We start from the raw sequence: 26,743 nt of genomic DNA, 5'->3' as shown, positions 1-26,743 counted from the left end.
TTGCTGGGCAACCAGAGGAGACTTGAAGAAATACTCTGGAACATTCGACCGAGTAAAACCGCAATTTGAGTTTTTACATTTTGTTTACTTGTTTTCTTTTTGTTAACTAAATTAAATATAAATTGGCAATCAATGAGCGTCAGAGCTGCTGGTAGGCACATTGTTAAACATTTCAAGCATATATACAGAGGACTGCTAATACTCGTCAGCTACACCCACGTCATTTTTTTATTTTTTCTGATTTAGCTGAAACCATCAGTTGAGGCCATTGCACACCCAAAACATGAACAACTTCTCATCATTTAAGAAGAGCATACTGAATAATTAACACTGTCTGACAGTATTTTAAGGTTCCTCCTCATGTGCCTTTGGTTTTTCTTCAATCTCCAATGCCGTTGCTTTGATCACAGCAAAATAAGTAATTGGCTACACTTCACTTGAATTCTAAATAGGTTGACAGTATTAAGTCTTCACACCGCAGCGTATTAGGTATCGTATATTGGTAAAAAACAATCTGGTTTAAGTCCAAATTTGAATTCTAAAAACTTTTTCACAATTTGCATGATGCTACATCTTTTACACTAAACCCTAAATCCATTTCCTGCTCTGGGATTCAATCTGTGCCAGTTGTTGTGTAATTGCAGCCAAGAGTGCACTAAGGTCACACAACAATCAGGACGTGGCTTTTTTTTAAGGTGTTTCAGAATGCATTGACTCTCCTGATTTAGTCTTATTCTAAAATGAGGCCCCGGGCTGATTCAGTCTCTGAGTGGAATAAGGAGACGTATTGATTGTTGTTTCAAGGTTTTACGGGATACGGCAGAGTTATGGCAGTCGGGTCCGCATCGGCTCCCCGCCAGGAAAAGGGATCCGACATCGTCAGCAATCTACGCCGCTGCTCCATAAACAAAGTGAGCTGGATGGCGTTTTCTGCAAACAAATACAGCTCTCTCAAACACACACACGCAAACACACATACAGCTCAGAGAAATCACATTACCATAAATGTGGTTTTATTAATAATAACAGTATCTCTTTTAATGAACATTGCAGATACATAATAGAAAATAAATCAGAAACAGGAGAGACGTCGTCTCAAGAGTCGTGAAAGTGCCTGGAATAATTCTGTGCTATATATTGTCATTGTTATTCATCATCATCATCATCATCATCGTCATCATCATCAAAGCCACATCGCCACGAATGTTCAATTCCTTATGAAACAAAAATGGGTATCGGCCCACTCGGAAAATGTTTGTGTTCACACAGCTTCCGCTGACGCCAAACTCCTGTCAAAATCTCAACCTCCCGTCAGGATTAGTATTTCTACTTGGAGAGGCCTTGTGAATAATGACCGTGGGTTTCGTGAATATGGCTCGATTGTCTTCATCTTAATCCCGTTATGTTCTTGATTATATTTACACAATGCCACGTCATAGAGCACAACCGACTCATCTGTTCAGGAACGGTGCTCTTGAACGTAATCCGAATCTTATTTTTCATAACGAGGGAAGGGGGAGTCTGATTGAGGTGGATAAAAACAGGCAATTTATTGATTGATTGAAAGATCTCCAATGAAGGACCGTTCCTTCAAATGCAAATTTGTCAGCGTACAGCACTTGAAAAAAAACACCGGCCTGTTCTCCAATATCTTTAGTTAAAATCCAAAAGCAATAACTGAAGATTGCAAGAAGATAAATCGGTTGACAAAACACTGTTTCATTTATTGTTTACAAGTTCATCACTTTGCATATTTTATGGCACTAAATGAAACATCTCTTTGAGATGAGACGCTGCAGGTATTTTAGTATGAGGTTAGTTTCTCGAGAAACAAATAATATGGCACAGCTGCAGGAGGAGTGAGCGCACGGGCCGCCTTCACAGGTCTGAGGGGAGACGTGAGAATAGCTCTCGTTTCATATGATTTAATGAAATCCTAACCATCGTGATGGAGGCTTCCCATTTTGTGAATGAGATTGTGACTTCACTGTAGCTTGCTTTGGTCTAACTTGCTCTAAGTAGCATTTCTATAGTATGGTAACATATACTCCAGGATTTCATTTGCATTTTTAAATACATTCTTGTCCCTCTTAAGCATTAATTACATGTTATTTGAGAGGGTCTCTTTCAAAAAGGCTGTTGGTTTGGAGGAGAATCCACCCCATGGTGATCAAAATATAATCGATTACATCCTCTAAAATGTTACTTTTTAACATCAATAACTAAACATTAACAGTTTTATCAGGGGTTGTAGATGTTTTCAGACTCTTTTTCACCACACCAGTGCAGACAAGGGCCGATTCAAGATGTGAAAGCCCTACTTTATTTATTTGAGAATGCAATTTGGCTGACAAATCGTTTCTGTCGACAAATGGCAGACAAATAACAGAGCTGTCATTTAAGAGGAAATGAATAACAGAGATACTTGTTTAGCCCTGGACAGCCTTGTTTGGTCCTTCAGAGGAAACCAGGTAGAGTAAATGCTTTAGGTGACGCCGGATGTCATGGCTTTCCTCTCCTCCATCTGTACTGACATCGTCGATAGCGCAGCGCCGTCCTTGTTAAATCAACTGTGAACGGCTGCGATGCCTGTGAAATCAACGAACATAAAAAGCCTGCTGAGCTGCAATCCATGGTTGGTTTGAAATGTCAAAACTACTCTTTTTAATGACGAAAACAACCAACAAACTGTTTTTTTTTTCTTGTAATATAAGGGTAAGACATTTAGTGAATGACCTATCGATTTTTGTGAGCTGTGCAGTTCCACATAACAAAACATTGTTATTTTTTTTATTATGTTTCCCCAATTCCTTCTATCTGAAACTTTATAGTTATAACATCTCTAAGCAAATATCCCTCAGTTACAAAAATAGACTTTTCTTTTTTCATAAAATAATACACATAATTAATTTTCGGTGATATAATCATCTGTTAAGGTAAATAGCAAGGCTGTTTTTTTTTGTTTTTTTAAGTAAATGTTATCGTGAGAGATACGGAGAGAAGTGAAGCCTAGCACCATATTCTTCATATCCTCCTTCGCAGATATGACTTTTCCGTAAGCGTTCGAATATGATCGATTTGTGAAACCCATCTTGCTCCTGCTCTCTGGACCCCATATTTTGCATATTCTGGTTGAGTCCAGATTCTCAACCCTTTACAGCAGCCGGTGGATCAGAAACTCCCGGAAATACAAACCCAAATCGTTCTCGACTTTTACACCCTCCCTCCCCGAAAAAATCCCAAAGCTTTATAAACTACACCAGCCGACAAATTAAGATAAAGATAACAACAGTTTATCCAAAACAACTCACAGGCCATTGCTTCACTTTTGTACAAACTGAAACAAAACAAATAAAAAAATAACCCAACGGATGATAAAACAAAAGAAGAAACAAGTCCCAAACACTGATGCTACAAAGAATTAGAAAAACTTATGTACAGGACCCTGTATTCCTTGAACCTTCTGGGTAAATGATCATAGGTGTTGGCTTGTGTTACGTGAGTGTTTATACAGGCATACAAAAAAGTTCTCCTTGTTTCTTTTTTTTCTTGTTCATATTCAATAAAAGCTCTTATTGGACCAAAACAAAACTAGAATCTGCCACCTCCTCCACCCCATATGAGTCCAGTGTGTCTGACGCCCTGTCCTCCTTCCCCTCCCCTGATGTTTCCCGGTGCAAATTCAACAGCAGCAAGTAGCTTTGTGTCTTTCAGGTCCATCTGGCTCCGGTGCATTCAGGTTCCAAGGGCCAGTGGTGAGTCCTCCCTGTGACCGACATCATAAAGATCAACATCCTGCTCATCTGTCACCAGATGACGCTGGATATACTGGTCTCTCTGGGCAGCAGTGGCAGCATGGCGTTGTTGCCGTGGGCCTCCTCCAGACTCTGCTGGCGCGGCGACTTGGACTGCGGCCGCTGTCCGTTGATGAGCGTCATGGGGATGTTGCAGTAGGTGTGCTGGCTGCCTAGCGTGGCGAGCGGTGGGAGCGGCGGGAGAGTGCCGCCGGGTGGCAGGTCGTAGTCGTAGCTACGGTAATAGTGTTTCTGCCTCATCTGGGTGTGGCAAGAGTTGTGGAAGGTGGAGCGAATGTCCGGGTGGGCCGTCGCCATGGCGGTGGAGGTGGCCGCCGCCATGGAGATGGCCGAGACGGTCTGGAGCTCGCCGAAGGGGCCTTGCTCGCTGACATCCAGCACCTGCTCGTGGGAGATGCTCAGGGGCTCCATGCGCTTGAAGGGCATCTCGTAGAGCAGCTGCTTCCAGAACTTGGAGTTGAGCTTGTTGCTGGACGGCCCGCGCCACTTGATGACCGTCAGCATCTTGATGGTGTGTTTGAGGGCCTCCACTTCCTGGTAGTTCATGATGCCGCGCAGCTCGGCGCACTCGATCAGGATGACCTTGATCTCGCCGGTCACCAGCATGTTGCGCAGCCTCGTCTCCAGCTCAAAGATGCTCCACCCCCTCCGCACCACGTAGCTGGGTGTCATGACGATGATGAGGCGCTTGCTCTGGTCCACGCAGCGCGCTACGTCCTCGATGTAGGCTGAATACACAGACAAAGATAAAGACATGGATAGGTGACTTTGTATAAACAGCAGTACAAATGAGAAGCATATTCCCAGTGATAACTTATTTCTACTTGCTTGTTTACTGTATGTATTTTATATTACTTTAATTGTACATGAAAGTACACAGAGATCATGAGGGATGGAAATATGAGGCGTGTCACACCGGCTGATTGAAGAATTCTGTTGGCCTCATAGAGACCGCTTACCAAACTACTCCCTTTTATCAAAGTTTCAAACAACCAAACCATTAGCATGTGTGATTCTCAGAGTTTAAATTAAACATCTGATGATTCCTCAAATCTACAGATACACTCATTTATTCATGAGGATATCGATACATAAAATGAAGATAAAATAGTTATGTTATTATGTATTCTAACTTCGTTAAACATCTAAAGCCTCTGCAGCACTTCATAATAAGATGTTTTTGTACAGAATTATCGACAAAACAAGAGGAGGGGGATCACTTGGTTTTACTATAAGATGACAATAAACATAAAACATTCAAAGCCAAGCAACATACCTCCGTGAAGATAAAATAAATTTGCCTTAACAGTAAATAAAGTAACGTGTTCACGTCCCTTATGAGTAACTTTTGCATAAAAATTAACGTGATTAAGTGTTCCCCCAGGTCTGTCTGTGGTGTCAGGAGGAGGGGAGTGTGTGTGTGTTTGTGTGTGAGCACCCCTAATGCCTGCTTTTAGCCTTTCTTTGCGAAGACAAAGACAGTGACTCCTTAACAGCAGGTAGACGGGATGAACTGGGCTTTGCTTCCCAATCAAAGCTTACGACCCTCTTGTGTGTGTGTGTGTGTGTGTGTGTGTGTGTGTGTGTGTGTGTGTGTGTTGAGAACATTTGTGTTTGTTTTTCGTCTTCTCTCTTTCTCTTAGTCAACAGACAAGGAGATGTCGTGTGTGTGTGTGTGTGAAAAATGTCTTGCTGGTCTTTATGCAAACAAATGCCACATCTCCTGTCTGTCCTCTTCTCCATGTCTCTAAGTATGAACTCCTTTCATGTCACGCTCTGCCTGAGGCTTCACCGTGAGAAAGAACCGATTAGAGTAAACTTTGGTTTGAAGTCCGCCCTTATTCTTCAACATGACGAGTCAATCACTGCTGTTTGCTAATTGGTCCTTATGCGGTAAATCGTCACAGTGCGACCCTTGAGTGAGCTTAAACGACCCGGTAGGTTCAAGCTTATTCCGTTTAGGTTCAAGAAATCAGGCAAAAAACAAGTTTTTCTTTTATCTTATCATGAATACATCAAATTGGAACGGCTAAATGCATACTATATAATTAACTAATGAGGCGTAGTTTCATTTTATGTTTTGAATTGATTAAACTGTAAAGTAAATATGCCCTCTTGGGGTGCTGTCTGGTAATACTTTACAGCTTTATAGATTACATTTCTCCTTTCAGAGACCTCACAGGCTTTACAATCAAAGTGGTGCATGTGTAATAATTGATTTCTAGCTACATAAAAATAAAATCAAACACACAAAAACAATGCGACTAATCTGTAATCTGCAATTCAGGTAAATGAAACTGAAAAAACATTTATGAAGTTTTATGAAGGCTTTAAAAGTGGTAACTAATGACTTTATACTTAGTTAATAAATAATGTATTAACCCAGTAATAATGGCTATTACTGACCAGACCATTACAATTTTAATCAATTATGAATACATTAGTAACAACATACAAACCCTTACATTTATGACTTAATATACAGAGTTACCAAAATGATTTTATACATTACTGATTTGATGAGAAAATCTGCATCATTATTTTTGACACGAGCGTTAAAAATCTGGGGAAAAAGTACCTCTAAGTAGTCTTGTGTCATCCTGGAAATGATCATTGGTGAAACCTAAACATAGATATTTACATTCAAAGTATTATCAAACGATTTGCAGAAAAGCATTTGAAAAAAATAAAAAAAAAACAGTTCTGTGAATGTGGGGACATGGCTCTGGTATAAACTGTGTTTCTCGACTGGTGTTACACTGGCGATTGTAAAACGGTAATCACACTGACCAGTTTATTCCAGTTTAATATGGGATGTGTAGCATAAAGAAGCAGAGGAAAAGCCTTTTTTATTTGGTGGCAGGAGATTAGCCATATTGCAGTTTTGCTGCCATAAACTCTACACACTATACAAATACATATATAAGAATTCTGTCAGAATGGTTAGATGTTTAAAATGTTAAAAATAATCCAGCATACTGTGGAATAACATGTTACTTATCAGCTGTTGTTGATTGTTGACACATGTTGAAACCCCAAATGGCCAAACTGTGTTTATCTATAGTTGTGGATTATGCCTTATTGTAAAAACTGTTGAGATGCTAATACATTCCCAGTGGGAGCTAAATATTTATACACAAACACAATAAGCCAGCGAGCTGGAATAGTGGCAGGAACACTTTAGATTCCTCTCAATCCTTGCATTTTTATGCCATTTTCCCATATTACAACGGTCCCCTCGCATCGAGCACATAATCACAGCGAGGGATTCAGTTTACAACCTTGGCACAATGCCACTGAAGAGGAACATAATTAGTAATGGCGGTATGTGCGGGAAGACAGGCAGATGCAAGTATTCAAATGCAAGCTAATAGCATAATGATATTATCTAACTCATCTGTGTGATGAGTTAATCAAAGATAAGCACGGGGCATGGTGAGACGCTCCATTAGAAATATACTGTGGCAAAACATGCATTAATATCCATGCGTCAAGAGCGTTTCAATGGTACAGCTGACATCATTACACAGCAGCATGCCGAGGTACAGTTTGTATGGAGCTGGATCAGGACATGGACTGTAATAATAGGGTTGGCTCTTTCAACCAATTATGCTCTATATGTCATTCGGCCTATTATGCTTCTGAGGGCTTCACATTGTGTAGACAATGCACTTTAAATAATGGTTACATAACAAATCAACTGCTTAACCCAGACTTTTTTAGTGATTATCTGTTAAGGCCTACGGTTTAGGTTTTCATAAATTCACTTTCACAAAGAAAGCCTGACTGCAGGGACTGAACTCAACACCTTAGATACTGACATTTTTTTTTAAATTTAAGAGTTGTGGAAGTAGTATTTAGAAAGATCTGCATAGTGTTTTTACAGGAACATTGTATTACTAGCTTATCAAAACTGATGCATTAAGTGCAGCCAGCATTTCAATATCTTGTTACTGGAAATAAAGAACAAGTACTTCCAACTGTATTTATGTAGTGTACCTGAGTAATTGTACTTAGTTACCTTCTAATAATGGTAAACTTATAAGAAAATATTAATGAAGTTTTTTTTCAGTCAGGCTAAAAGTTGAATTCTATAATTATCAAAGTGTTTCATTACTATTATCTATGAGCAACATGTTTTTTCAGATTAATTTAATGAGCTATATTTGCTCATCCTAAAAACTATCTGACTACTTTTGTCAGGTGATCAGAATAGATCAACTAACAGTGTTTTATTTTTTTACAGTTGGATTCATGAAACATGTCATCTCTCAACTCTGTGTCTTAATATACGGCCTCCCCGCACAGGATGTGTGGGAAGGAACCATTAATTCTGTGCCGAACTAAACCTCAGGGGTTTTTCAGGTGCGCTATTATTATGATAAACTGGATAGACAAAAGCTCAACCGTTGTTTGGAGATGCTGTTAGGAGTAGTTCACAACATTTTCTGTCAGATATACACCCACCTATCAGATTTATTTTATACTGTACCCATCATTGACACCACTTGTCATGTTCCCCATCTGGATGTTATTCAACTCTATTAGTTATATGAATTCTGTATTGTATTGTCAATGTTTAGGTTGGTTTGGTCAGGTTTCCGTTTGCACTACGGCCACTTCCATCAAACCATTTATACATTACTTTTAGCCAACTGTTCCAACTGTTTATCCATCGCTTTTATTTAGGTGTCTTAACTAGTTTTCCAGCGACTGCAGATGTGCCGACACAGTAAAAAAAAGTACACACACGCCGCTGTGTTGTACCCAGGTTTTACTTGAGGAAGACCATTTGTGGTGGAAACGTTATCAAGTCCATGTAGAATTTAAGAGGAACTGGGAACAACATAGAAGTGTGCGGGTACTTTTCTTATGAATACGCCTCCTAACTGCAAAAGTACTCGTTCTTGGACTCCAACACTTAAAGAAGGGTGCAAACTGTCTTTTCAGAACTGTCTTAGTATGCTTTTATCATGCTAATGTGATGCCAATGTTGCATGTCCCATAACTACAACTCTGGCACAAGCTGGAATATTATTTTTATGAACAGAATATAGTATTGCTAACAAGCAGGTTGCATCGAATTAACTACTGAAATGAAAGAAATAATGCGAAATGATGACACTTGTTTTGTGTCCTGTTCTATTCTTATTTTTTTCCTCCTTTTACATACTGATCCACTTCACTTAAGCCAGTGGTTAGAAAAAGCTCGATTAGAATAAAACGATGACGGTCTTAGAGGTCTAGATACGCCACAACACAAATGCATCACAGAAGACTACAAACAAGGCATACCACCACGGCACTGACAACACGAGCAACACCAAGCGACAAAACATTCGACACAACTTTGACATCGCCGCGAGAGAGAGAGCTTACTTCCTGTGGGGATCAAGTCCCTGTCTGGAATGAAGAGTTTATACCCATAATGCTTCTCCAACACGTCGGGGAGGATCTCCAGGGCAAAGCGCTCCTCCTCGCGGGTCTCCTGGCTCCACTGGTCCGGATCCACTTTGGTATAGGACAGGTAAGCGTCGTAGTCCTTGTTATCTGCAGGTAGAGGTGGGGAGACAGGCGCGGAGATGGGTGAAATGTCACAGCTCCTGGCACATTAGCAGGGTTTGTTAGCCTCAGCAAACTGAATAAAAGAAAGTGTGTTCCCTTTGATACCTGCATCACTTCATGTATGGGCATCGTGAAGCTCCTTAAACCACTTTCCCCCAATTAAGTGCGGATACGTTTTATGATTTGAGCATCATTTTTCCTGCTTTGGTCAGCAAAGATATGCACCGCTATACCCCGGATGCTCGCAATCTATTTTCATACTGATGCACAGAGAGCTATTCATTCACTGACAGACTTCATTGAGACAGGACGCCTTCATTATACTGACCTCTGGGCACTTCTGCCCATCTGAGTGCTTTTCATTACAGCTCCGTCCCCACTGACGAATAATGTTACCTTGATAGCTACTGTGCCCACAGCAGGCAAAACAAATTAGACTCCAGCCTGAGCTAAATGCCCAACATTGCCCGCTAGGCCAACGCATGGCGTGGCTCCATCACCCACATGAAAGCCCTGATTGATAACGGGTTTGAAAAGACCGAGCAGAAAGACGGAAAGTGAGAAGTGAGGGAGGACTTAAATGTTTTTTCTCAAGCTGGAGCACTTCAGTTCAATGAGTCAGGAGGGTGGAAATGGAAGACATGGAGGAGAGATATCCCAGATCCTCTGAGTACTACAGAAAGGAGATAACAGCCTCTTGCTCCTGCTGTAACAACTTAACTCAAACGTTGTGCTCAAAGCGTACTGAATGACCGAACCGTTTCATCTATTGGAGTGATTTGGTCCTTTAACCTGGAGGGTAGTTTCCGACGTCGCATTGCCACTGTATAAAACAGTTTTGACATTGGCATCAATGGGGAGAGAGGGTGCGGTTCTACCATAGTGTTTTTACTTATGCTGAATACAAAAACATATTGTTGGAAAGCTTATTTTATGGCCTATCAGTTGATGCCAGAGTTAGCTGTCTGAATCTTTGTTTGTAGCTTTGTCCAAGTGTGTGAGATTTCTGCCTTCAGTATGATAGATGTTTGCATTGTTCTGGTTACTCAAAATAATTCACAGAAAATTGTTGTCATTGGAACAACTTTCTACCAAAAGAATTGTCCCGGCGCATGACCAGAAACCATCTGCCATTCAAACACCACTAGTAGACTTTTTATAAATTGGTGAACTGGCCTTTTCTGATTCTAATCTTCCAGTTGAGACTGTTACTCAGACACAAAAACAGACACTAACAACAATGCATCATTTTTTGGTGTCATATTCATCAGAAAGACACAAAAATATCAGCTTCTATGTGTTTCCTTATTCACTGAAACTCTCATATCTGTGCCATAAAAGAAGAGGGGAATCAGAATTGGGACACTCTGTGCTGCGATGTGAACGCAGCCTTTGAGGCACGTTCATTAGAGACACGAGCAGGCGTTGGATCTTTGAGTCCCTGTCTTCATTATGGCTCACATTGCTTTATAGTGGCCACCTGCAGTGCAAGGGCTGCGAGGGGATGTTTAACCTGTCAAGACACCGGAGAAGAAGGGAGCTGAGGATGAGAGAGTCTGGTCGGGGAGCGTAGAAGAGCAGCTGGGTTCAAGAGGAGGGATTTTGAGATCAATCCTCAGTACAGTATCCCCTTTTTAAAAAAAATCTTTTAATATCCGCTTCAATTCTATCCTGGCTGCCTCCGGGCCATGAGACCGTCATCAAGATTCACTCGCTTCCCAGGGGGTAATCTTAATATTTGGCACTCGTACATAAAACAATGTAATTAATCCAACTAATTTTTATAACATGCAATTCATTTTACAACATCAGAGACGGGTAAAAATAATTGAAATGTAACCTCATAATCACTTAGTACAACTAACTCTGAGGCTCATATTCTACTTCTCGGTGACATAAATCTCCCTCTCTGTTTTTCTCTGTTAGCATTTAACTGAAAGCTGTGTAGGCGGATCAGGGGCTATTTTCAGTGGAGCTGATTCACTCGTCTGTAGTGGGAAAGAGAGAGAAGGGAGAGGAAGAGGGTGAATCTCGAGGGCGGTATGACCCTGCTGTTGCACCTTGAGGAGTCACTCCTTACGAGAGACTAGTGAGCTGTCTCTGAGGGCGCAGCACACCTCTGAAAACACATCCAGCACTCCTCGTCCCACATGCCTACTGCAAAGGGACGCTCACTGCACTTGGATGCATGTGCACAGAGAGCCGACAGTTAGACTGTGAACTCTCGAACTCGCTGTGAAGAGCGCCAAGAGAATAGGAGGCGTAATCTCTGGGATATTTCTGGGCTTCATTACATTTAATGGAGAGTAAATTAGAATGTAACCCACCGTACTTAACTCTGAAGCTACAAAAACACATTAGGAGGAGCTGAGTATTTTAAACATGCCGTTTTGTTTTCCATAACTAATAAACAGCTACCTGAGGTCATATTGGGATGGGGCTGATGATTATTTCCGTTTTCAATTTATTCTTTAGTCAATAGAATGACGGACAATATAGTAAGGTAACACTTTTGGATTCTTGTAATGTATTTTATTTCTGAATAATTTGCGAAACATTGCCTAGAAAGAGCTGCGTGCAATTTAGAAATAATTACAGGGAAAAAAGAGTGTCAAATTGGTACATTGTACAGGGACAGGAGATCGAAGTGGCTATATATATATATATATATATATATATATATATAGTGAGAGAGAGAGATTATCCAGTTTTTTTATGATTAGATATGTTTTTAACAAATATTTCTATATACTCTTAGAGGGGTTATCACGGTTAAATCCGACCAAAAGTCCAGATATTTTCACATTTTAAAAATACAGTGTCTATAGATGTATCAGTGATGATCAATGTTTCACCCTAACAGCAACTGATTTGTCTCCTTTGTTTTCGATTACAATTGACAATATCACAAAACAAGACGGCGTTTGACCTTCTTATTACAAACGAGCTACTTTGTGATGTTTACCTCTGCATCTTAAATATGCAAATTAAACGGTATGCATTACAGTTGCTTTGTGCGAGATGTGAAAACTCATAGCCTCATAACTCCATGCCGTGCTGACAACACTGACATTCGTATTTATGGCAGAGTGTTGATGAGTTCCCACCTCCTTGACAAGCTCGCTCGGCTGTTGTCATCATGAAGCCTATTATTGATTCTACTGACACCCACACAATGTGACAACTGAGCAGTCTTTAACTAAATAGCTGCGCTGACAAATAGCTGACAGTCCGTCCTATTGTTACGTAAAGCTTACAATTTTACATCTGGCAGGAGAGGGAGGCAGGCCTTCAATTAGTTCTTCGAGTGGCCACAATGAAACAGAAGCACTTTCTTGGCAGTATGTTGGGGAGAAAAAAGATCTCTGTGCATCCCAGACACTGGCTTAAGGGCTATATTTATGAAAACTATGTGTGTGTGCAACTATATCTTACATGCAGCCACTTCTCCCTATCCGTGCAGTGGTTACCATAGAGATGGGACCATTTCCAGTTTGGTCCATATTTAACGCTTTATCCCTCGCTATTCACCTCCTGTACACTGCCATTAGAACTGGAGATGACTTGTGAGGTGCAGGTGCGAGTGCGTGCGCGCTTGTGAATGCACGCGCGCCAGAGGTGGCGGTGAAGTGATCTAATCGACCGCGGCGTGGAGGAAAGTATCAAGAGTCTCCTGAGAGCTCTGGAGGCAGCGCGCTGTCTTATTGAACCTGATCCCTTTATACTGAGGAACAAATTGAAAATCTGTTTCTCTCTCCAAGCGCTCACTCGGGTGGCACAATTAAAGGAGACAATTGCTGTTTGGCATTAAGTTCAAGTCCCGACATTTTTTGCTGCCCTTTTTTCAACACAACTGCCTCTGGGCCATCCATTACGGCGATGCTCCGCTTCCCGGGGCCGAGAGCCCAACACAGCCGGAGGTAATGACTTTCATTGAAATGTCTGATGGAGCGGGCATCACACTTAAGCAGGACTGGGGATGAATGAGGAGAGGAGCAGAATGCTTTTTACCTTTTAACGCTCATAACTCTCTCGCTGTCTCTCTACGTACAGTCCCTCAGCCTCTCCGAACTAATCTCATTCCCCCTGAATTCATTGCAGCGCTGCTACTAGAGAGACTCATTACAGGGGAATCAAATTAAAACTTGCTCCTTGTCTCAGTTTGATGCATTCTCAAGACAAGACTCACCCACCAGGCCCAATCAGGGGGCTTTTTTTTTTTATTGCTGATGGGGCCTCAGAGTTAATGTTTTTGTCTGGCACAGGGACTGTGTTTGGATTTGCTTTACAGAGAGTGTGCAGCAGAATATATCATCCTCTTGCACTTGCTCTTGTGCAGTTTGCATGCAGACACATGGGAAACAATCACCAGGAGAAACATACATGTGCAGGATCACAACCCTACCCCTAGGATGAAGGCCAAACTCGGAGCCATCCTGGACAATCCCTCTCACCCTCTCCATGAGGAACTGTGGCAGCTGGGCAGCTCTTTCAGCTGATTCTGCCAAAGAGCAGGACGGAGCGCTTCAGACGCTCATTTGTGCCCACTGCCATCAGACTGTACAACAACAGTCTGTCAACATGCTGACCAGGCCCCCCCCATGTAGATATACTGTACATTTTTATTTTTATTCTTATTTCTTATTTTTGTTCTATCTTTATTTTGTTGTATAGTATGTGTCTGTGTAGTTGAGCTGCTGCAACACTCGAATTTCCCCCATGGGGATCAATAATGGAATATAATAATAATAATAATTTCATTGCAAGTGTTGTCCAAGTCGACCTCAACTTTCTACTTTATTAAGTTTAAGAAAACCTACATTTCCTTTATCAGCAACTCAACATCATGTTCTTTAAGTCACTCAATTTAGCAGAAATCAACAGAAAGAGGGGACTAAATAATGACAATATCGAGAGGATAAAATAATTGCCTGTGTGAAAGCTTTCCAGAGTGGTGAAACCGCTCATATGTGTTGAAAATCTTGGATCTATTAGTCTAAAAGGACTTCCTACCTCCTTTTCCTTTCACTGGTACCTGTAGCAAGATGCTCACAACTGGCAGCTTGTTCGGGTGTTGTAAGCAGAGCCGAGGCATTTGTAAACAGTGCAGTCTGTTTTGCTGTGTACAGTGGGGTTCTCTCTATTCACTCGCAATTCTCTACTGCAGTGTGTCTTTAACAAACGGCTGTAATTGACAGCACTGTGGACAGTAACTGTGCTGACAGTGGCAGTAAAATGTGTAGGTCTTTTGAGGCTGCTGTCCTTGGAAAATAAATCTTTACTAAAATGGATTTTCTTCCTAGTTTGATTGAAGCCATTGCTGCTTGATTCAAAAGGCACTGACATCCAAACTTGAAATAAACAACACAACATTGACAAAGTGTATACTGTACAGCAAATACAGCACACTAGCGGTGACTGATACTGTTAACCTGAATGTGTTTTCCCTGGTTATCCACTGGAATGATAACAAGAAAAAAATACACAACAACCAAAAAAGCTAAATTCGGAAGATTGCCTGTTGGAACTATTTGAAAATCTGAACTTCATTACCCAGAAGTAATGCATTGTGATGTCAGGAAACAGCACTCAGCATGGGCATTTTTACAAGGCTGGCTTGTGATTAGTTTTCACATGGATGCAAAAACGACAAGAGAAGGAACCACATCAAACACTGGTGAGTCGTTCGCTGCTGTTTAGGTGACAGTTTACAGAATATTTTGCATAAAACTTTCAATTCCGCTACGCGGGTTAAGAAGACTGCCTGAAATCGACATCAGTTTTGATTTAGGAACAATGGGAGGCTCTTCTTTGCATCATTTAGACTGTTAAACCAGGTGCACATTTACATAAAAAATAGTGCCAGGTGGAGCTTTAAGACGTGAAAAATAGCCCAGGTGTTTTCGGAGTAAAAATAAATATGTGTGCAGAGCAGTCTGATAGTGCTCGGGTTAGGGATTTGATTCCTACTGAGGGAAGAAAGGATGCTTTCACAGCCGAGGAAGGAGCTTTAGAAATCATCCACTGAACAGAAAACACTGTGGTATCACAGATTATGGAGGATTATTATATAACGCTGTAAAGTAAATTTTGTCTTGCACCTTATCTCATCTTACCTCCATCTATATCCTCACTGCCGAAGTGGTTTCTGTAGAAGAGCATGAGCTCAATCCTGTAGCACTTGTAGAGCGTCACCAGACAGATGAGCAGCATCAGGATGGCTCCCAGACCTCCGGCCAGCTCCACCGTGTACATCAGCTCTGCTAATAAGGTGAGGACACAGGGAGAGAGAGATTTTATTTATCTTTTATTTCACCTATTTGTTATCCAGGACAATCCCTTTTATTTATCTCTTTTACAAAGGATCCTGTTCAAGATAGCGGTGTACAATTTTCACCATATAGAAACACAGTTAACAGACTTAAAAAACAAAACAACAAAAGTTGAAAACAAAAAAAAGAACAAAACAAGCCAGGAAATTGCATTACAGAATATTTTGTATATTCAGTGCTCAAATGATCTTTAATCCAATTTTTTAGATCTTGCATGCTTATGAATAAATTAAGTTAAACATGTGTCTGTAGTTTACACAATGTTGAGGGTCCAAAAACGCAAGTTCTTGGAGGGACGAACATAATTTGTCCGCAAGATTGGAAGTTGCTGCTACTGATAGATTTTAGAGTCAGCAGAGAACAAAGGTAGGGAGCCGTTTGGTGAAATATGGCCTTAATAACTTTTTTCAATGAAACTAAGAAAACAAGCACCCTGGAATAGTGGCATATAACTTGCCGATCACATAACTCATCACACTCAGTATGAAAAAAGTACATGTATAGTATGGGCTGTGAATTGTCTAATTCTCCTGAGATGTCCCTGTCCTCATTGGACTCACATTTCTGAAGAAAAAACACAAAAACACGCAGACAACATGGGTGCTTCTCATTTGTTGAGTGAATCCAGTATTTGAAGGTTTGCAATCTATGTTTTGTTTTTATCTTCTAACATTAAAACAAGCATACAAAATTTGATTTAAAATCAGTGCATTTATAGGCTCTTTGGTTTGGTTGAACAGTGACGACCCTTTTTACTGTCTCATTTATCATTGTTATGTTTTTTTTTTCAGATCTTACAGCAGACATTTGATGCTTTAAGACTATTTATTCTCTTCTTAGATTCTACAAAATGTCAGAGAGTTGCACAGTACCTTCCCCACACTACCCTCCCATCCATCGTATTTCTCTGCTCCTATGTACGTTCAAGTCGGCGTGCAAAAATAAATCAAACCCCAGAACATCAATACGCGTGGAATAATGCATGATGCAGGCATGATGGATGAGAAAAGTTGCTCTAGCTATTGTTAAAAGCGTCTATGATTCTACCTCCACATTTGTTTGAAAACAGGCATCTCCTGCGGCTGTGTTGTGTGTTGGCTTTTCCTCTCCATCCTTCTATGTTGCTTATATTCACATTGTGGCTGGATTGTACACATAACTCTCACGGGAATGAAAGTACAACCACTTCTGAATCTGTCACTTAATGCCTCGCAGCTTGATTGGATAATAAAAAAATCACATCGAGCCAACCGGTGCCACAATAGAATATGACAGCGCAGAACGCCACACTTATGAAGATTGGTTACATGTGTGTACGAGTGCAGAGAGGTGCGCGACGAGGAAAGGCGCCTGGCTGTTAGCTGAACCGCATGTCCGTCGACAGATCAAGGCGGCCCGCTCTCCCCGCCATCCGTCATCACTGCAGGCTGACGTGGGCTCATGAAAAGCATCAGTGGAAGCTAAATTCAAGGAACTGCAGGACTTCACTGTTGATATTTCACTTTAACACTCACATTATTCTAAATTGTGTTACTTGTAGTATTTCAAGAAGGACAGGAAAAGTATCCAGCAGAAGCAAGACTAGTGGTGTTATACAGGAGGATGAAAGGTGATATTTTACACTAGACAATGGACTCCATTAAGCTCCATGGTCCAGTAGCTTGCCTTGAAAACCAACTACTTTGCTTTGTCTTTTCATGGTCTCTTTTTCAAGGCTGTTTTTCTTTTTTTACAGTGTTTTCTGTGGGATGTCACTCCATCTTTTGCAGTTCAACATTTCCTCTTGGCTACGCCTCACAAAATCTGGGTGGTCAGCCTTCATTGGCTGACTAATGGACAACAGTAAAAGGCTGGAATCGCCGCAATGCCCCCCACACGCACACACACACACAAACATGGACGGAGAGGACCCGCGTGCATCACCATCCATCACCGACGCACATTTAACCTCGTTGGAGTGCGCGATGCCCATTCCACTGCAGCGGCCATCAGGCTGACAGCTCCCATGATGAAGGATGATGTTCTGGAGAGCTAACGAGCGTGGCCCGCGCCGCTTCATCACGCCTGTCTGGTCGACGACCTTCAGCCAAACTTACGGACGGACGTACGCAAACAAAAGAGCAAACAAACTCGGGGCGGAATGAGCACAGGTTTCCCCGTCGAAACTCAGTTTCTCTCCCCTCAGCTTGGGAATCATCCTGAATTAGTTTACTTTTTGGAGAGTGGTGTTGCGGCTAACAAGCACTGCGAGGCGATGGATCCGAGCAATTCTCCTTCCCTCTTCACCGTCCTCTCCACCTCTGCTCTGCCCTCTCGCCTCAGTGAACACCGCTCCTCTTCTCAGATATCTGGACAGTGTAACGAGCCAGCTGCTCCTCAAGCTGCAGAGATTACAGTGAAAGAGGCCAATTCTTCTCAGCCCGGCATCCATATTGTGGCGGCGCTGCAGTGGGACGGATTAAGACAAATTAGCTCCTGACTGGAAGGCTGGATTTGATGGGGCCACATGGCATCCGGCGATTCATCAGCCCCCTTTTTCCTCCCTCTATTACTGCGTCTCTCTCTCTGTGAGATGAAAAGAGAGACGAGGAAAAGGCGGAGTGGGGGTTGAATGGTGAAATAAAACAGAGGAGAGCGGCTGTGAGAACGGGGAAAGCTGAGTCTGCTGCTTCTCATGTTCACAAATCAAGAATCTCGATGTTAGTTATTATATACAGCATAGGCAGCCGTCTGCCAGATGATGTTGCTGCTGCTGCTGCTGTGAGATAAAAAATGTATCTGAGGATGTGGAGCTGCTAAAAAAAAGTTTGGCCAGGAGGACTTCTCAACTTCTTGACTAAGAGAAGTTGTACAAGAAGTGGAAAAGTGAAGGCATATTCTGCTTGATGCTGCGCTGAGACGACCAAATTCATTTGGAGCGTCGTGCTGGTTTCACGGCTTCAAGAGACAAGCGAGGAAAACTTTGATGCAGCGTAAACAGTGACTGGCCTTGCACTGCACCACACCGTGGATACAGCGAATAAAGAACATGGGAATCGGTCGATTTCTCGTGGACCCACAATCCTGCGAGGACCAGGCTAATCTTCTCCGAGTTTATTCTGAGATTTGACTGTGCAGCATAAACCCCTTTAATATAGCAAATGGAGGGGAACTGGGCCGCCATCAAAGCTGGATCCAAAGCTGCGAGCTTAAAAGAGAGGAAAGATATCTTACTATGTAAATGTATTCAACACTGACAGCTTTAAGGCTGCAAAGACCCCCCCCCAGCCTCGCCACAAAATAAAAAAAGAAGTCTCGCTTATATAACCACGCTGGGAAGTGTGCATCTCTATTTGAAATCATCACGGAATCAACTTTCAAACAGTCATCCTAAGTGAGGCGAAATCAGAGGAAAACTCAAAAATGTTTGCTTGAATAAAAAGAGGAGGGGGAGGAGGAAAGGCAAGAGTAGTCAGTGATGAAAGATGAGAAAATGTCTGAGCGAGAGTTTGGCGATCAAAGCAGGATTTGTGTGTGTGTGATGGAGGAGGTCATTGCCAGACAGTCAAACAGCTTGTCTGGCATCATAACACCGAAGGCTGTTGTGGATGTGTAGGCTTTCTGCACTATCTACTATACTGTCCCATTTTTTCTCCTCCCTCAGGCGAGAAACAACTGGTCAAATCCCAGAGTCCCGCCAGTTGTTCTTCTTTGTAGTCAGTAAATTGCTGCGAAGAGATTCACTCTATTGTCAGAGCGAAGGCCTGTGGTGTTAAATGGTGTTTTTCAACCCCAGAGCAATAACATGCCATTATTAAATCTCAAAGCTTCTCTATCCCTCTGCTACATTCATGGTGAAATACTGTACATCTTTAAATAACTGTGTTTTTTCCCCACATCTTACAAATGATTCTGTATGCTTGTGTTGTACTCGCCCCAACCTTTCTTGGTGAGCTGGATGTTGGCCTGCCGCCGCCCGTTGCCGTTCTCCACGTAGCAGGAGTAGTTGCCCAGGTCGTTCTCCTCCAGAGAGTCGATGGTCAGAGAGATGGACACTTCCTGCTCCCCCAAGTGTTCCCGGATTGTCCTGCAAGGGGGTAACAGAGAGCACAGAGAAAGGGATGCATGGATGTAGGGTGAATTTGACGCATAAAAAAGGTGTGGTTTTTGCAACATCATCATTGGCGACCAGGTGCATCTTTTTACTACTTAAAAGTGATTCAATAATTCAGTGTTTCTGAAATTATTCTCATGAAAAATGACTTCAATTTAATATAGTTGAATGTGAAGTTTGTCTGCAGGTCGTAAAACCAAAACAATGAGCTCTAAGAGACCAAAAGGCCCCTAAATAATATAAAGCAGAGCAGCTCTAAGAGACAGTGTGCAAACTGGATAAAGTCTAAGGTGGAAATTGTCAGATTGTTAATTTTTAGCTCGAGATTTTGTGATTTTATCTGAGAGTGAAAGTGTCAGCCCTTGATATTCCCTTTAATAATTTTAAGAAAAACATGGGGAAAGTGTTTGCCTGGTGTGACAAAGCAGATATTGTAGACTTTCAGAGCAAACCCACATAATCTGTTAAGGCTGTTTTACAGAGGGATGACAAAATTATGGACTTTTATATCATTAATGCCAGGAGATTTCAGTGTTCCAGCCAAAGACATGTGTCGGACGTGAAGTATCTCACGGTGGACAGTGTCCATCACTTAATTACGAAAGGGACGAATGATGTTCGGATGTCTGCTCCGAGTTATTATACGTTCGAGACCTTGCGACTGCGATGGTTGGCGAAATTAAACCAACGTACTGTACCAGCAGTTTGGTCAAATTTGAACACCAACATGACTTCAAACATCTGCCCAAACGGAGTCCAGCCGCCTCATTACTGACTGTGAGGTGTACATCAAAGTAGCTTCTGTAGCAGTCTTCATTTAAGAAGTTGGATTTGGAGGAGGAAAAAAATATATATATATAAAATCAGACTCAGAACATCAGAGAACATGCAGAGCTGAAGTTATATTTTTAAGTCTGTAGTCCCAATGTTTGCAGGTATGCTCTGTGACTACAGATTCCAAACAACAATGTCAAATCGAATGTTCTGAATCTGTACCAAAATAATGGAAACTATGGAAAACAATAACTCTAGACTGCAGGCAGTCAGAAAGTCATAGAGAGTATGACTCTTACATAAAATATGGATTTTTCTGACAAAAAAAAAAGTTTGAGAGTTGTTTCCACGGTATGCATCCTCAAAATCCATAAATCATGACCTTGGAATTATAAGCTTCCATCTGTGTGGAGAGCAATTTTGAGACACTGTCACAGAGCTGACATTTTCTGGGTAAAAATACTGTGCACTTTATACCTGCACACCCCTCGTACCCATAAATATGCAGATACCTACATCAGACAGAACCTTAGTTTAAAGGTTCTGTAATGTACTGTAATGTAATGTAATACCTAGCTCTATAATCTGCTGATATTCGTGGCAGCGTTTACTTTTTAGTTCATCAATAAAACAGAAGGAAGGAGGTGACGGTCTGTGACTGACAAGAAGCCAGCATCATATGAGTCATGGCAGATTTCCCCCTTTGAAAAATACTCGCTGAGGCTCCTGATGGCTACTGGTTGTGACATGTTGCTACGGGGACAATAGTGTGACTGTCATGATGCACTACAGCGCCGACCTATCACAAAACATTTCGCCAAGAGGGTTAGTGAGGGAAAAAACAAAAACTCTTGATGTTTTTGTTGCATAGAATTCAGCCATTTTCCAGAAATCTGTACACTTCTACAACAACAACACATGCAAAAGACTGCAAGCTTTGACTATTAGATCACAGTGACTGTAGTGACTGGAAGGACACTAAGACACTATGATACCTGTTTTTCTTCAGTGGACACTTGGCAGGGTAAAAAGATGGATTTTTAGCAGCGTCCTCTTTATTATCAGTGTCTGCCTTGATTTAAATGAGCAGGAAGAACACCATCACGGGGTAGCTAACTGCCTTCAATGAAAATTGACTGACAATGCTAACAAGCCATCAGGAAGAGATGGCACCTCAAGATGTAAAGATTTCCCGTTCACTTTTTTACACAAACTAAGCACTTTTCCATCAAACTCCTCTTTACAAAAGCCTGCCTGCTACTTTAATAATTGGTGGCCCAAAACATCAGCATGCACATATGCTCTCAGTTACATTGCCAAAAAGCTGATGTTGAGCAGCTATATTGTTTACCATCTTAGTATTTCTGCTTCTACTGTTTGCTCTTTACACTAAACATAAAGCTGAGGCCGATGGGAACCATGTTTGGTGAGTTACCTGAATAACCAAATGTAGCTTACATATTACTCATTAAGAAAAATAATGAAACTCATGAGACAATTCCATATATTGATTTTTGAAACCTAATTTTGTACATGGAAAAATAAAGGTCCGGACCTACTTCTATAGCCTTGTCAAAGCATTTGTAACAAACTCTCGAAAACACGAACGGGACCACAATGATGGTAAAGAGCTGAATCTCTCCTGCTGAGTTGCTGTGAAAAAGTAGGAATGATATATGAGCAGATAGTCTTTTTAAGGTTACAAAAATTGCAGCTATTCCAAAGCTCTGTTAAATGATGCATGGGGCTAATAGTGCGAAAAGGTACAAGGCCGCTTGGGTATTCGTCTGCAGCCTGCCGCGGGGCATCTGAATATGAAAACTGGTGTAATTCTTGCTGATCAATGAAAGAACTAAACAAAGCAGATTGTGAAGTGCGGGGGAGATAGAGACAAACTACAATAAAACCACTGCTGCCATGGCAATATCTCACATTAGCTTTTCAAAGTGCTGCTAATAATTGGTATCCCACATAGATAGAAATATCACACTCACAGTGAAATTTCTTTTATTGACCATTCACAATGAAGAACCATTAGAGGTAATTATTTTCTGGCTACATGGACTACCTGCTTCATAAAAACTAATTATGAAGTAGTACTTCTTAAGCTTCTGCAGCAAAGCACAAAAGATGCTACCTGTGTTAAGGCTTGAGTGAGAGGGAAATCCATTCAGCCGTTTCTCGTAATTCCTCCGAGCTTTTCTAACACTCATCCTTCTCCATTGTGCGGCCAGTCAGGCAGAGGCACGGGGCTCCACAAGGTTGGGATATAGATCCATGCTGATGGCTTTTTAAAGAGGTGGCACCCATGTGTGACTCAACATAGACTGAGCTAAAACACTGTGGGTGTTGGTGAAGAAAAATAAATAAAAATCTATATTTGTTTACAAAAAGACTCCATCATACTTGTTAGTGAAAGTTTCGACTGTGCAAGCGAGGATTCATGTGTGTGAGAGAGAGCTGGAGAAAGGGCGTGGAAGCAGGTGTGTAAAAGAATGGAGGGAAAGGAGTAAACTGGTGCAACTGGATGGAGATGAAATTGCATCAGAAAACTAGACCAGGGGTTCACCTGAAAACATTCATTTCAAATGTACCTTTCTTCTTTAAACGTGCTACAGCAGCATTCTATCATCCTCTCTATATTATCTAGCACAACCTCTCAGAGAAGCCTCAATGTGACACCTGAACTTTTGAACCGTGCCGTGTTGTCATGCTTTGCTTTATTTCTAAATGCCTCACTGGCTGCTGCGAATCCGGCTGTCTGCACCTCCCCTGACTACGCCCCAAAGGTAGATATGAATTAGATCACAACAGATGCTCCTCTAAAGAGGCTTGAAATGTAACATTGTATACAATGACAGATTGCCCAATAGACATCAGCTCGGAGTTAGCGAGCCTGTGCCTCGCTGTTGCATTATTGAGTTGGACAAGTGTTCCAGTTTTCAAAGTGTCCGGCCAAATTTGATATGATGCACAGTAAACATCAACGTCAGATTGTAAAATGATGAGACGTGCATAGTGTGCATGGCTAATAGGCAGTGGAAGCATTGCTGGACTCTGTAAGTACTCTGATTTCCCAGGAAGATAGCTGTGTATCTTTCTGAGCATTAATTAAGAGTTACATTTTAAACTTGCACCTCTGCTCAAAATGGTGCAGCAAGCCCATGCACCAGGGACTGAAGCTTCTTCTGGTTTTAAACTGCAGCAGCTATCTCTGTATTCCACGCTGTGACTTCACCTCTGAAATCCACAGAATCTTGTTCTGCAGCCACAAAATTTTATTTCAACCCGGAATCTCAGCGGTGAAACATTGTGCCAAAAGCTCCATTTCATGTATTACAGGCAGCCCTTCGGGGAATACTCCTGTGTGATTAATTTCCATTTCAAAGCTAAAAGCTCATGGAATGATGTCAGGGGGCGGGTTTGAAGTGGTGCACATTCAGAACGGGAACAAAAAAATAAAATAAATAAAAACACACAGGGAGACGGTATCACGCGGTGGCACACAACAAAAATAGGCACTTGAAAAACTTGAATGTGTATGCACTGTGGGCGCCCACTGTACGCACAATTCCACCCCCGCACACACAAAAACACACACGCAGCCTTTCAAAGCAGCTCAGGGTCACAGTTTTGATCTCTTGGCTTGTTAGCTCATTTGAAAGCAGGGTTTCTAGCCGCATATGACGCACTTCTTCATCTTTATTGTACCACCTACCTGATTCCGCCACCTGCCGCCCCCCACACCTCCACCTCCCCTCCCCACCGCCATTCCTCTAAGTATTGCAGGCTCTAATTGGCCTGGTGTCCTTCACAACAGAGAGTGGTGCTGAGAGCTGGACGGAATGTGCTAGAAGACTAATAGAGACATCTCCAAATGCCAGGTCACTGACTGGGCCACTAGCTCTCCTCCCAGCCTTGTCACGCTGCTTACAGTTAACCTTTTCATTAGGCGGCGTTTGTCGACAACAGGGGGTTTCTAGTCATACGTCAGGTCTGTCAAAGGAGTACAGTGGGGCAGGACATGAAAGGGTAGGCGTGAGGTGCGTGATGTGTGTATTTCAGTACAGACACACCAGCAGAAAGGTCTATCTGAACAAATAATTAGCTTAACAGTGAATTAATTATCCCTTAAAGGTGCAATGAGTAAGATATGGCCAGCATTTTTGTTTAGAACATAAAACAATTTACTAATATTATCAACAGATGGCTAATTTAAGCAACACGTGAGGATAAAAATATAGCAGTGTTATTTTGACTGCCTTTCAGAGTTTCAGCTGTTTAGTTAGATTTTGGATATTCTTGCCCTGCTGTTAGTTGGTAGGTGGCTTTTTTTGTTTATAACTGATGACTGTTAGAGGACAGTCCTAGAATGGACCCAGTATTAGAGGGGAAACCCATCCATCCACCTCTATATGTTTGGTGCATACAGCTATATGCTACACAATGCACCATTAGCACTACTGGTAGTATGGTGTACCGCTTACCGCTGTATCTTTAGTCGCTATAAGTCTCTCGACTCTCGCATGTGCTCTCACTTCATCTGACAATCTAATCATAATCATCCTGTCAGTATTCATGAAGTGAAATATAATGGATAATAAATACTAGTTGCTTGCATTTGTCAATCAAACAGTCATCTTTTACTGACATGAGTATCTCCATTGTCTCACACATGTGTAATAGCAGACTGAGGACTCCTGTAATGATGATGAAGATGGATTATCCCTTAAAGGAGGGGCCATCTGAAGATGAGCACTTTACTCTAGCTTTAATTAAGCTTCACAGCCTTAATAACAGCTCATCAGCTAGAAAAGAAATGTGGGTGAGGTATACTGTGTTGCTCTTCTTCCACATTTTCCAATATGACCTGAATGTAGTGTGAGCCCTAACAAAGCTTTGCCATTATCAGAGAACATCAACATAAAGTAATAAGTGAGTAATAAACTGTCCCCAGTATTGTCTCCTGAGTTAAAGTTATATGTAGTGACAATTAGTTACATGCAATTAGTTGCATGATCAAATCCCAAAATAAATATGATTGTAATCGAAAACATTTACTGAGGAAAACGTTATTAAATTACAGTTACAAATGAAAATGTTAGTTTCAAAGGGACTGCATCCAAATGTATTCTTTTTGGTAAAAAGCTTATGTGCAAAAATATATTATTGATTATACTATTACATTCATTCTGTTGCTTTTGCATCTTTTCGCTGTTCAGGAAGGCATTCTTTTGGCTATTTTTTAAACAACACTAGTCAGCAAAGCCATTGGGACATTTACCATCAAGGGTAAAATGGCTGACAAGGAGCTGTCTCTATGTCCAGACGGGCTCCATTAATTTGGCATTATGTGTTTAAATGTTTCTTGCTTGAATTTGCACCGCTTCTCTTTAGACAATAAAATCAATGTGCAATGTGGGTAGCTATGTGTTCGGACAAGAGCGCCTTTCAGTTTTGGAAATTTCACAATAGTTTCTTTCAGAATCAGAAAAGAGCTCTAACATTACTGTACTGCTGCATCATGCCCTAAAGCAATGAACACTCCTCTTAGAAACATCAGCTTCCTACAGGACCTGTCAATTAGAGGTCATTGTTGGATGGACAACCAGCCTCAGGCAGTTTGTGGGCCTGGCCGCCAGGTTTTTACCTGACTTTGGATAAAACGAACCTCTGTTTCCAGACATGAGTGCGAGCCAAAAGATGGAGGTCACCCAAATGGAACAGAAGGCCAACACAGACATTTAATTGGAGTTTCCATCTGCTGTGCTGCTCTGCTATTAATGCCTCCACTTATATTTCAGTGCAAAGTTATCGCTGATCACTGATACCTGAGCTGTGCAAATATATTGTGCATGATAAAGAATGCATAGCTACCTGCATTATTAAACAGCCCCATTAAACATTCATGAATAGAATTTCAATGATAGCTTGGTCGTGAATAGTTCCTTTTATTGTTCCGTGTATTGATGTGTGGTCCCACAGTTGTGGTAACTGGGTTTAAATAGGTGTTTACCAGTTCAGCCCGTGGGTCCCTTGATGCTTTTGAAGAGATTAAATGTACCTCATGAATTTGTTATATGATGCTCAAGCTCTGTTGTAATATTAACAGGCATAGCAAATATGCTCATTCAGTGGAAATAATGAACTGAGAGTATTTCTCT

The 26,743-nt window shown here is 41.5% G+C and overlaps 1 protein-coding gene across 1 annotated transcript in view; it reads right to left on the bottom strand.

The window, feature by feature from the left end:
* Positions 1–3,675: 3,675 nt before the first annotated feature.
* The window catches only part of LOC129111837 (interleukin-1 receptor accessory protein-like 1), a 197,884-nt gene continuing 174,816 nt past the window's right edge, over positions 3,676–26,743 (bottom strand). The window contains exons 7-10 of the mRNA XM_054623964.1: positions 19,633–19,778; positions 15,497–15,640; positions 9,195–9,365; positions 3,676–4,543 (exon numbers count right to left, since the gene is read on the bottom strand). Coding sequence (XP_054479939.1) covers positions 3,807–4,543; positions 9,195–9,365; positions 15,497–15,640; positions 19,633–19,778 — 1,198 coding nt within the window. The 3' untranslated portion in view covers positions 3,676–3,806. The remainder of the gene's footprint in view (positions 4,544–9,194; positions 9,366–15,496; positions 15,641–19,632; positions 19,779–26,743) is intronic.

Source organism: Anoplopoma fimbria, chromosome 22 (assembly GCF_027596085.1).
Source record: "Anoplopoma fimbria isolate UVic2021 breed Golden Eagle Sablefish chromosome 22, Afim_UVic_2022, whole genome shotgun sequence".
In the NCBI taxonomy this organism is placed as follows: Eukaryota; Metazoa; Chordata; class Actinopteri; order Perciformes; family Anoplopomatidae; genus Anoplopoma; species Anoplopoma fimbria.
This window is presented reverse-complemented; position numbering and strand designations above follow the sequence as displayed.